Raw genomic sequence first — 13,314 nt, 5'->3', positions numbered from 1 at the left:
CCACCGTGGGCATCTTATTTTTGCGTATTCACTAAATCTTGGACATGGTACCAACAATTGGGCAGAGGCTAAAGCTTTGTTGTATGGAGTTGAATGGTGTGTGAGGAATGAATATGATTATACTTTAGCGGAAAGTGACTCCAAGGTCTTGGTGGACTGTGTGAATGACATCAACTCTATACCATGGAGAATTTATGATGAAGTGAGAGAATTGAAAGCTCATATGGAGACTACTGGTTTCATTTTAAGCCATTGCTACAGAGAGGCAAACAAAGTTGCGGATCATCTGGCATCTCTTAGTTACGACAATCCTAACGACATGGCATATGATGTTTTTGCAGAACTACCGACTAGAGTAAAAGGACTAATGAACATGGATAGGTGGGAGATGACAAACTTTAGAACCATGAAGAAGAAGAGGAATGATCTGATTTGGGAACCTCCTTGAGAGCAATTTGTGTACTGGCAATAGATAATATAGATTGTGTTATATTGGCTCACTTGGTTAATCTAGCCAAAGTAAAAGCCACCTCTTGCCGCATTTTCTTCATCTCAAATAGGATAACTTGATATCCTCTTCTCTTATTAGGGAGTAGTAATTCACTAAGTGTAATCTCCCTCAGATCGTATGTAACTTTTTTGCTGGAAGATGAATAAAATGCTTTTTTGGTAAAAAAATAAAATAAAAATTATCCAAGGTAATGGGGAGATTGACGAGGTTGTCATTCATCGTATTGGAGCAAGATTAATAAAATGGAGGGTGCCACCTAAACTTAAAGAGAAGTTTATAGAGGCTAGATCGGTCGGTTATGTTGTAATTTGAGAAGAATGTTGGCCAGTCAAAAACTCTTACATTTAAAAGATGAAAGTTGTAAAAATGAGAATACTGAGATGGATGTACGGGCATGAGATATAATTAGAAAAGAAGATATCCAATACGAGGAGGGAGTATGGTGGACAAGATATGAGAAGCAAGTTGACTATTATCTCCGTAACTTTATAATTGCTTCTAGTGTGTATATATGTTTTTTCTATGAAAACATTGCAATAAAAAGTTAAAACTAGAATTGTGGGAATACTCAATAAAGAGTAACTCCTCCAAAAATAGGCGTATGCCACTATTTGCAATGCACACACGGTATTCTTTAGTAAAAGGCGAAAGAATAGTTCGCTTTGTGTTCACTACGTGGCTGCGTAAGTTGTGCATAACTATTTGTTACCATTTTATATAAAAACAAGTTTGTGCGTTTGCTTTCTGTTTCGATATGGGAATTACTCACTCTTTTTCCTCAACTTTTGTAAGACATCAAAGTATATATATACACCTCTGCCTTTTCATATGAGGAAGAAAACAGAAAAGAGATTCACTATAGGTGATAAAATAAATTGCAAGAAATAGGAATATAATTTTTGGTAAGAAGATATATGAGATTATATAGAAAAAAAGTATTAAATGCTATATTGTGTGAAAGATTCTCATTGATATAACTAAACTGTAAACTCATAACACTGATTGTGTGAAAGACTTTCATCGATACCACTAAATTGTAATCTAAGAACACCTATTATGTGAAAGACTCTAAACGATACAACTAATTTGTAACATGAGAACATCTATGGTGTGAAAGACTCTCATCAGTACTACTAAACTGTAAACTCATAACACTGATTGTGTGAAAGACTTTCATCGATACCACTAAATTGTAATCTAAGAACACCTATTATGTGAAAGACTCTAAACGATACAACTAATTTGTAACATGAGAACATCTATGGTGTGAAAGACTCTCATCAGTACTACTAAACTGTAAACTCACAATATACCTATTGTGCGAAAGACTCTCATTGATACGACAATACAGTTAAAAGATATTCAACTGCAAATTTTCATGATTTCCAGAATAAAAGAGTATTACAGTTACTACAATAATGTGCATTCTACACTGATACATGAGCTTAGCTATCATGCTGCATAATACTCAGAGCTAGGATACACCTTTACAATTCTCACACTAACAAAAGAAAATGTAAATGTCGTAAAATATCATAATCTAGGTTACACCACCTAGCACCCAGATAATATAGTGATGTTAATTACATTTAGCGCCACCGTTAATGCTAAAATCCACGGCGCCCAACTGCTAGCAACCATGCCTAAGGGATGATCAGTTATCATCATCATCATCATCAGTATCTAGAAAGCTAAAATTCATTCGTCCATCGAGCTTGATGAGCAATGTTCCTCTATTCTCCTCAGTCCATTCAATACGTTCTTTCTTCAAAAGTTCAACTACCTGCAAATAGCAACAGGTACTTTACAATAACTGTACCATGATAAGCATACAAAGGGCAGATTCTCACATTTACAGTTTTTTTAAATGAAGAACAGAAAACGTACTATTCTATCCGTACCCCACTTGTAGGATTACAATGGGTATGTTGTTCTATAGTATTATGTGTTCGAATGTTGAACAAATCCTTTTTTTAAGCTTAAATGTTCAATGAATCTACAACATCATACCCTGTATCCCATAAGTGGGCTCTGGGAGTGTGGTGCCCACAACCTTACCCCTACCTTGTAAAGGTACAGAGGTTGTTTCCGATAAACCCTCGACTCAAGTAAAACATATCAAAATCAATAAGAAAAGAAAATACAACAGTGAAGAAACCATATAAAGAACAACGGAAAAAGGAACAGTAGCAGCAACAAACAATACGATAACCAAATCAAAGAAAACAACAAGTAACAGTAAAATTGAAGAATAAGATAGTAGGAGAGTACTAAGAAATAATAATTAATAATACTAATAAGGAAACTAGATCACGTTCAATGGATCTAGCAACAAAAACTTTAAAAGAGTAAGTGAGATTAGTGTTCCATACCGAGTTTTTCAGCTTCGACTTCCCAACGCCATGTGCCCCACATCCCGTGATAACTCTGAACAACCTAACAGCTGAGCCCAAGAAATGTAAAAACAAATTATGAATTTATTAAATCTCCAATATATGGTCGCACAAAATATCACATGGCAAGATGCTTACAGCGTACAAATGCTCCAAATAGAAGGTGCAGTTTCAAAAGCCTCATTGCTGGTTTGACATGTTGCCCATGCAAGTCGATAGTTATCATATTTTCTATGTTCTTGTTTCTGCAATGGAAGCTCAGTTTAACAGGGACATCTAATACTAATAGAGCAATGAGATGATATTAGAAAAACAAAATAGATGTGGATCTGTAATCCACCTAGCTGCAAATATATTCTGGCTAGCCTTCGCATCAGCCTCTTGAGCCTTTCTGTTGTGTAGCCTACCCTGAAGCAGTGCCCACATGAGAAAGAGAGAGAAAATATTAGCCTACCATATAAATAAATTATTCAGTAGGTACGATTCAAGACGTGTTTCGAAACACACTATATAAAAGTCAAATATTTCTCCCAAATTCTATGGCCAAACGCATGGTGAAATTTCACCCAAAAATGACTTGTCAAAAATATTTGGGAATTTGGGGCTGAATGCTAGCTTAAGCTTATTTGCGCAAAATGGATCTAGTAGATGATGTAGAGAAATTTATGAATTTCATCAGCTACCTTACTTTTATAAAAGGGAGGTGCTGGTGGTTCATGCTGTATATAGCACATCTACTCAATGCCATAAGAATAAAGTTTTACTTGTCAAATAAGGAGAAAGAAAGAAAAGCTTGATAACTAACTGTAATCCTTGTCAAGAGCTTTTCAATCAGCACAAGCATGACAGTTTAGCATTGGCATGTTATATACAACAAAAGCATCAAATATGTGGTATTTAATATGCCTCAGACAATTACTTCTTTTTTTAATAGAAAAATGCCTCAAATTCGCTCCAACAAGCTATAGTAAACATCGAAAATAGAGAAAAGGAGTCATAATCACTTTATGAGGCATACGTGCTCCTACGTTGTCATTACCTGATCCGCAAGATAAGCAGCATGTCCCTTTTGTCCATTTGAAAAAGCTGTTGCAGCCTGCAGCACAATGTAACTTTTCAAGCTCTTAATTTGAAAACTTAAAACATATCAAAAGATGTATCCAAACTTATTACATATCAGAAGATTTATCCAGATCAAGAACATAACATGAAGAACTTATAAATATGCATACCTTCTGATAATGGGATCTCATTGACTCCCAATGTTGCTTTGCAGTTTCCCTGAACAGCTGATACTCAGCTCCCTCAGCTGCAGTAGAGAGATATTCAAAGTAGTAAAGAGAGGAACCCAATTTCTGCAAACATATAAATCTTACAATATGCCCACCGTGGAGGAGAGAAAGAGGAAAAAAGGTACACATCCACAAACAAAAAATGCCGGGGAAGATTCTGTCTTTTGGTGGCAACAGGGGAACTATGCCACCTCTGAATGGCCATTCAACAATTTCATTAACTCAAAAAACCTATTCTGTCAGGATAAATTAAATTTAACAAAAAAAAAAAAACTATTTTGCAAGGAAAACTGGCAGGTTTATATATAAAAAGAGGCATTCTCTAATAGGCAATCAGATCTCAACTGATAAATGTAGCATGAAGAAAGGTTTATATCTGAAGAACCATGATGATAATAGATCTGAAGTCTCTTAAAGTGTTAAAAAATGCAAATCCATTTACAATGTTTACATCTGAAAATTTCAAGATATGAACAGATAGAAATTGTTACAGTACCATGAGTATGCTGTAGTGGTGGAATATCATTAGGACAAGATCCAAACCTTTGTCCCAAAGATGTCATTTTCTTCACTACATTCTTCCAGTTCATAGTAGTTGGTTCATGTTCAGCACTCTTGGGGGTTGGCATATTAAACAGAGATTCCAGGATATCTTGAGGAAGTACTGGTCCAGAATTTCCTGCTGTAGATGATGAAGAATGTTCAGAGTTTCCAGCAGGAACTTTTAACTGATTCCTGAAACAAAGCAAATAATAATTTGATCCAGTAACAAGGCTTCTAGAATTCACTTCCAATTGAAGGTGTTAGAAGTCCACGTCAGTTGAGGCATGGGTAATTAGTCTTCTTATATGATCTTAGGCAATCTTCACCGCATGAGCTAGTTTTGGCTACATAAATTGGGACAGAGGGAGTACAATTCGAGGGTACGGATCCAGGTGGGGGGATTCGGCTAAAAATAATCGGAATGTCTAAAAATGAGCTGTAAAAATATGTCTAAATTATGGTAGACTATTTGGAAGGAAATGAATGCATGGATTATTGAAAGCAAGTTTGAATCTGCAATTGTTTTCAAGTACAGATTTTTTTTTATGAAGTTGTTTCATTACCGGCATTAAGAAGATGCAAAGAGTACAAAAGAGATATGCTAGCTCCATTACATGATAAAAGTTGAGACCCGGGAGCCAGCCACAAAATCAAAAAATCTAGAGGAGACCTAAACATGATTATGTCTAGTCTAGAGTTAAAGAGCTAAGAAAATGTAACAAAGCAGTAGAACTATTCACATATGACAGGTTGGGCCAAAATAATAGGCTCAACAAACATTTAGTGTTGAGTGAATGGTTAGGAGTTGAAATTCCATCAAAACAGCTACAGTTCCTTACCGTCCATAGGCACCAAAAAATACATGCTAGAATTCATGATACACTTTTTGAGTTCATTGCACATTCGACAATGATGTTAACATGTAAATATTTTAAAGCATCTTCTGGTTGCTGACATTTAATACAAAAATATCTTTTAACGGTAAAAAAAATATATGCCTAAATTATGATTTTACCCTAGATTTTGTTATGATTTCAGAAACCATATGTCTGTCAATTTTGATCAAAGTACCCAAAAACAATTAACCAGATCCGGTACATATCCCACACCCACGTTGTGTCGACACGGGTGCGGCATTGAAAGTAGAGTCTGAGCAACTAAGGTCAGAAAACATGGTTAAGTAATAAATGAGTGTATGGAAGCCATTGGTCTTACATCATTGATTTAGTGTAAATATCTAGTGCCGATAAGCTTTTACCATTTCATATTGCATGACGTGGTAGCTTTATCAAGCTGAGACAAAACTTTACTACAGCAAGACAAGTGTGACTTTCATAAATTTAGGGGTTGTTTGGTTGGTGGGATGGGATATCCCATGGGATTCGCTATCCATTCTCATCATTTTAGTACCATTGGTTGGACTGGACAAAATAATCTTGGGACTAATTTTCCTTATCTTACCAACCAAATGACCCCTTAGATATTGTTATGCTCCATAATGATCTATAGGGAGCATCTCCTGCACCAATCTGCACTAGGCATTGAAGTTGGAGAATAGTGTGTTCACCAAACTTACTGTTACCTTTGTCAAAAAAATGTGTTCACCAAACTTGATTCTTCTCTAGTCCTGTATTTACTATTTAGAGGTAAGTATTTAGCTTCTATTTTTTAATAAGATGGATGTCCATCTAATGTGTTGAAGTGTGTGACCATCTCATCTAAAAGATTAAGCTATTAGAGAGAGCACACTTTTATTAATTAATTATATTCTCAACACGCCCCCTCACGTGTGGGCCTGATTCTTTTTCATGGGCCAAAGCATGTGGATGAGTGGCGGTGAGATTCAATCCCACGGGCCAGGACCTCTGCCTGCAGTGGCGATATAGGAGTACGGTGTGGCCCCCATTCATCACTGCAAGTTCTCTTATTTATCAATAAACCTATCTAGAGCTCCAAGGTAGGAACTAGGTTGTTTGAAAAAAGATGCCCTTAACGGCTTAACCTGTTCCCTGCTTTAGGATTCCTACTCAACATTGCAAACAATCTTACATCTAAAATCAAGGATTTCAATAACATCGGAAAACTGAGAGTAATTGAAAAGCCACATGCCCTACTGCTCAAAAAAGGTCTAAAGGTGAATTTTCTTGGAACATGAATACATGATGTGATATCTGTAAAATTACCTGCCAGGAGGCCCCCAAAACCACACATTTTCTAGAACTTCGCCTTCAGATGAATGAGAAGTAGAATCAGATGTCCTGTCAGTAAGCTGCAAGAAAATTGGCACTAAGCATCAGGTCATCCTCTGAAAACCAGACATTTATTTCATCTGAACTAATTTAGTAAGAGAGTTCTACAGACTGTTAAATTTATTGCAGTTGAACGAGAAATTTAACTACAGGGAGGTATGCATATTTGAAACTGAAATTGAAAAAGAATTCCACTAAGCTCCTCAATGGTTTTAAAACCACACTTTATGACTGAACCAACCCCTATTACAGAAAACAAAAAAGGCAACTGCAAGATTTCTATTAGTTCGACGCCATTTTTTCCTTTAACAAACATGACGATATTCCACATAGACCACCTCCTCTAGTTCTTAACATTCTACCGAGTTTGCCAAAACATTTTGGATACAGAAAACAACCAAATCCCAACTACCAACACATTTAGGCTGAAAGGTAACCATTTCCAATTGACACCATGCTTTCCAAAGACTAAAGAGGTACCTTGAGCTTGATATGATGAGTCGCAAATGGGGGCGGTCAATTACTAATAAAATGCAATGAACTAATCATCTGATAGCGTACTTTTCTTTTCTTCTTTCTTTTTGCTGGTTGATAAGCATATGCCATAGTACTTCTTTTGCTCGTCCAAAATCAAATGAATGGTAAAACCTTCAGTTTTGGGGAGCAATTTGATATTGTCAGTTTAGAACATGAAAAAGGTTGAGAACTCAAGATTAAGGTTATCGTTATTCAGATCAGTAGCTTAGTATCTGCACAGCCAGATCAGAGTTCTTTTAAAACCAACAAAAGACATTAATTTGATAAAATGAATAATTAGATTTCTTAGTCTTCCAACAATGCCTATTTCATGAGAAACTAGTGCCAGCTTTTCCACCAAAAGTATCTTCAGCAATTCATTGACCTAGCCTCCTCACTTTTGCTTCAACCAACTACACACCTTTATTTGCTCATTATACTTTTTGACAAGGAGGTAGTTGCCCATTTGGACTATACCACCTTTTGATGAAGCATTTAGACAACACTTGCAAACTACAACATCAGAACCAAGAGAGAAAGAAAATAGGTTGTATTGATGGATAAAGAGGAGATTAAAGAGAATAAAGCTAAATAGTCAATCAATCATAATATGAAATTCTGGTTGGTATATATGAAAAATTAATCAGGAAAGCAGCCAAAAACAATAATGTTAAAAATGGCTAAAGCACATATAAATGGACTGTAGAAGATAAGAAAATTAACCTACACCATCACTTGAATGAAGAAACACAGCCTCTTCTTTCCAGTTTGCACTACAGTCGCTAAGCTTAGGTTGCTCATTAGAGGGAGCTGATAATTCAAGCAACACACTCAGAGCCTAGAAGAGAAGCACAAGCACAATTAAAGGAGAATCGCTTCAAAAGAAAAGTGAAAGTAGCAAACCTGCCACAGCAATAAGACACTGAGGACCAAATTATACTACAAAAAGGAATCAGAACAGTAGTTTAAACAAATCACAGTCACCAATTCGTCCATATTGATACTCCTCCAAAGTTTAAAGTCAGATGTCAAAGCATCAAGTTAAGATCGTAGAACTACAATGATGAACTTGATATGATGGCACAATAAATGACAACGAATAGAGTCACATAAGCCTGGAAAAGACTTAAAACCTAAAATTACACCACTATACTGTATGAAAGAAATACAGAGAGAATGGTCTGTCGAGAAAGCCAATGTGCCATGACAATGGAAGCAGATAAGTGTTGGACACAACAGTTTCAAAGGATTATACAATGCAATCTTACCCTATAGGATCCAATTATAAACACAATGTGATAACAGGAGTAATTATCAGATCTTCTCTAGAAACTATCATAAAGTAAGAAGATGATATCTGAGTTATATGGTACACGATATATTTGAATGGGAAGAAAACAAAATGCATTCAAGCCTCCATGAAGCAAACAAGTTTGATTTGAAACAAACAGGTAAGTCAAACTACTTTTACCTTCTCAACTTCATATCCGCATTGACCTGCATTAAACAGAAGTTCTAGTTACAAGGCCATCAACCAAGTGAAGGGTATCTCAATCTGTTTTTCGTTTCATTTCAATTTAGTTTTGAACATGACAACACAAAAAGTACCACTTATCCTAAGCTTGAAAAGTATCACCTGATGCAGCAGAAATCTCTTTTAAATTTAGACATTGAGGTTGAGTGTTCGCACAACAACAGAGTTACTTTTTTTAGTGACCTAAAGTGACTTGTAGGAGATAGGTTTGAGGTTTAGCAATTGCCTCTTTGCCAAAATGCAAGAGGAAGTCTACATCCAGTGTACACATATTCACTCGCTATGGCCTGGGAACACTTCGTGCACAGGGCAGTCTTCTTATACAAATTGATTTGCTTCAACATGCTTTTTATTTTTTTCTTCAGTTTGAAAAGATAAGGAAGAAATATGCTATACAAGTACCTGTCTAAATTGTTTATATCAGCACACAACAAAATCAGCAAGATATTGAATTCAGTAATGACACAACCATGGAAATCACAAACGGTATAGCACATAATCTTTCGTGATCAACACCACACCTAGACATGCATTGCACCTTCTACTGATAACTTAGTCTTGTCAGTTTCTTCTCTTTTTGTTTTTACTTCTTTTACAAATGCTAATGTTCAACTGAAAAAGATCACTCACATAACACATCTCTGACGACAGCTAAGCTCAAATCAGAGTCCTCCCCAAGCATGGAATACAAAAACTGCTCAACATCTTCATTGCTTGATGTTTCGTCATTTAATCCCTTGAGCTTTGAACAACTCTTCTTTGGAGTTGTCCTCACATAATCTTTCCCTATCATCGCCGATACTGTTCCAGTAGCAGCTACCAATTTCTTCATCTTAGCCTTGCGCTGAACTGAGTTCTTCCAGGAATGACCCCCAACAAACACATCCGAGTTACTCGAATCCAAACTTGAACTAACGTTTCCACTCGAGCTAGAACAACTAGTGATCTTATCCTCTTCCTTACGCTCCACCATATCACCCAGAATCTCCATTGCTTTATTCAAATCCCCATTTGCCTCTTTATAAGCACATGTTGCTTCCTCCACAGATACAGAGCTAAATGCCTCCGTTAAAGCCGTCACAACACTCTCCCTTCCATCATTACTATTCCCAGATGGCAACGAACCGTTACCAACCCCAACTTGTTTACAAGTTTTGGATCTCTTCTTCTTCTTCTGATGCTTCATATTTCTAGTTATTAACTAATCAATCATATACAAAAAATCTTACAAGACTAACCACAAGACACACAATTTTCTTTTTTTTTAATGACCTTGGTGTCCGAGCCAGCTTGCACACACCTCGCTCACAAGATACACAATTTTGCTATTAGATTACAAAACTACATACAAAAGATACATACAACAAAATCTGAACCCAGAATCATTAATTTACGAAATTTCAGCTTCTAGGTATGCACTTTCTGAGCAAAAACAAACACTTTGATCAAGGGAAAAAAATTCAACTTATCTATAAGGAGATCGTGATTGGAGAAGCTTCTGAGAAACTGAAAATTTTCCTGAAAACCCTAATTACATGATTCAAAATGATCAGCTCTTCGCAGACAAATTCTGCACAACAATGGAGGATAATTATGCAAAAACAACAATCAACAAATCGAATTTGAATTTAAAATCCGGTAAGGTTGACTATTTTAATGCAATAATTGCGGTTTCCAAATTTCACCAAGCAAAGAGGAGAGGAGAATCTGATGAACAGCGAAAAACAAGGCAAAGTGCAAATTTATTGGGGGAAAGAAAGATCTGTGGGACCAGGACACACAACTAGGGCAGGAATCGTGGACTAGATTTAGCCTCAATTTTATCTGGTTGTTTGATTGGCCGACCCACCAAAATAATAATCGATAAATATATATTATGTATAATTTATTTGGATATATCATTGTTGTATTAGGATTCATAATCCGTGTACTTGTAGGATTCGTAGTCCGTGTACTTGTAGGATTCGTAGTCTATGACTTATAGGACTCATAGTTTGTATTTTGTGTTGTACTAGGTGTAATGGGTTCAACTTAAGTCGATTTAACCTACTTAGACTCAACACATCTTTACTTTTTCACTCATGTTCTAGATTAACTCTCGACAAGCATACGAAAGTTATACACACTAGCACGTCATAGGAAATAGTCCCAACTTTGTATTAAACTCGCGCCACAAAGAAATACACAAATAGTTGAGCCTTACAAAATTCGACGAAAAAATATTCTCCCTAAGACTGGTCTGCATGTGCCTTTAAATAGGCCACAACACTTAGTCACATGCCTGCTAATTTTCAGTTGACAAGCCCAACTGATAAGTCAAATTCGAAATTAAAAAAATAATCTTATCTACAATGCTGACAAGTCTCCAACGGCTAGAAACTGTCAATTTCGCCTAACTGCCCACGCATGTACGATGCCACGCAAGCAACTTTCAGTTTTGGCGCTAAAATCACCCTTCAGCCGCTCAATCTCGCGACTGCCCACGTGCCAGTCATGTGCGCTGGTCCTGCCTCGCCCAGCTTGCCATTGGGGTTCAATCTACTCAGTCGCCGCCCTTGTCCAGCACTTAGCCTTCAATCTTGTTTAGCCACAACCTTGTCACGATCAAAATTTTAGTTTGCCTTGCCTTAGTCTGCCTAGCCCTTATTAGGCCTTGGCCACGTCTTGTCTCATATGCCTTAGCTCTTCCAGTCCTTGTCATGTCTTAGCCACGCCATTATCAAGGTCTTCTCTTATATGAACTTAACCTTGACTGATGTCATTGGGCCTTGACTAAGTTTATCATGTAAATCTCTGGCCAAGCCTGAGCCGCTCGAACCATCAAGCTGAGGGTCTAACACTAGATTACTTATTCCCCGTACCAATATCCCCTTTGTATTCATTATATACCTTAAATAGCTATGAAATAGCAGCTCATTGAGCCTTTGATTACTTCTATGTACATGATATCAAACGTTCAAGGCAATTAAAAAAAAACTATTCAATAGTCCACGTGATAAGAATCGGGTTACCAGAATAAACAACAAAATAATGCAGAAGCGAAATTATAAAGATTAAAGACATAAATGGAAAGATATGTAAAATTCAAGAATAAAATCTCCAATTTCAAGATAAAGTGCTAAGAACCCTAATTTATCTTAGTATTCAAAATTAGCGGATTAAGACCAATTATAATACTAATAGAGTCAATACAAAAACTTAGATCAAAAGTGATCTAGACCCCTATTATGAAGAAATTAGAGACAACAATTTGTATAAGACTAATTCTTTAATTTATGAATAGAAACCAAATATATCAAATTAAGAATTAATCTTACCTCTTAAAGAATCGTTCTTATAAGGTTGTAAGATAAATTCATAGTCACCACACACAAATGTGTAAAGAAGAGAAACCTCTCAAATAATATTAATCATGTATCTTCTTAAAATAATAAAATCAACTTCTATATATAGGGAAAATCTATCCCAAATAGAATGAGATTCAAATCCTACTTTTATTAAAATAATAACTAGAAAATTTTAAACTAAGAAACTTTAAAATAGGTCTTTAAACTAGAAAACTTTAAGCCATGAAAACTTTAAACTAGAAAAACTTTAAACTAGGAAATTTTTATTTTTAAATTAAGAAATTTTGACTTTAAGCATTTAACTTTTTGGACTCTTTTATTGGTGCTTCGTGTGGTCCAATCTTCTTTCTTTTGGGCTTGAATTTGGACATGTCTTTCGTGATAAATATATTCTTGATTTTTAATTGAAGCCCATCAACTTTAGTACAAGTAGGCTGACATGGATGCTATTACCAAGTCTTTTTTTTTTTGGGAAAATTTTCAAAATGACAATATTTTGACATTTAATAGGTTTTCTTAGCCACACTTTCAATATTTATCTAAAATGTCAATATTTTAGTTTGTTATGTATTTGATTTATGTATTTTTTATTTGTTTGATTTTCAAGATTACAATTATTTAGAAAGGAGAAAATCAAGGGAGATAATATTTTTTAAAAAAAGGAACATATCACTTAAAATTCTCATCAGTTACAATTTCAATTTTTTTTTTTTCATTCGATTGGATCAACTTTCCTTTTTATTATGTTTTCATTATAATTGTATACCAATAATTTTTACATTTTATGTGCTCACTTTACCATTCAAATTAAAATTAATTTTTTTTACTTCATAGTCAAAACTATAAATTGTATTTCAGTGATCAGAACTGTATTACATGACTGCCAAATATATTTTTCTTTTATTTGTATTACAAAAATATTACTGATT

General features: G+C 35.4%; 1 protein-coding gene across 1 annotated transcript; it reads right to left on the bottom strand.

Annotated features, from left to right (window-relative positions):
- Positions 1–1,864: 1,864 nt before the first annotated feature.
- LOC102596077 (SMR domain-containing protein At5g58720) lies at positions 1,865–10,775 on the bottom strand. The gene is made up of 11 exons (XM_006343985.2): positions 9,669–10,775; positions 8,976–9,001; positions 8,232–8,342; positions 6,923–7,008; positions 4,693–4,931; positions 4,137–4,213; positions 3,944–4,000; positions 3,245–3,312; positions 3,043–3,149; positions 2,884–2,954; positions 1,865–2,294 (listed from the first exon to the last, which is right to left on the bottom strand). Exons 1-11 carry the CDS (start codon positions 10,222–10,224, stop codon positions 2,166–2,168), a joined length of 1,527 nt encoding a protein of 508 aa, XP_006344047.1. The 5' UTR covers positions 10,225–10,775; the 3' UTR covers positions 1,865–2,165.
- Positions 10,776–13,314: the final 2,539 nt, after the last annotated feature.

This window comes from Solanum tuberosum, unplaced genomic scaffold (genome assembly GCF_000226075.1).
Source record: "Solanum tuberosum cultivar DM 1-3 516 R44 unplaced genomic scaffold, SolTub_3.0 scf00052, whole genome shotgun sequence".
NCBI classification, from domain to species: domain Eukaryota; kingdom Viridiplantae; phylum Streptophyta; class Magnoliopsida; order Solanales; family Solanaceae; genus Solanum; species Solanum tuberosum.
The sequence above is the reverse complement of the archived record's forward strand: the minus strand, read 5'-3'. Positions and strand labels throughout refer to the sequence as shown.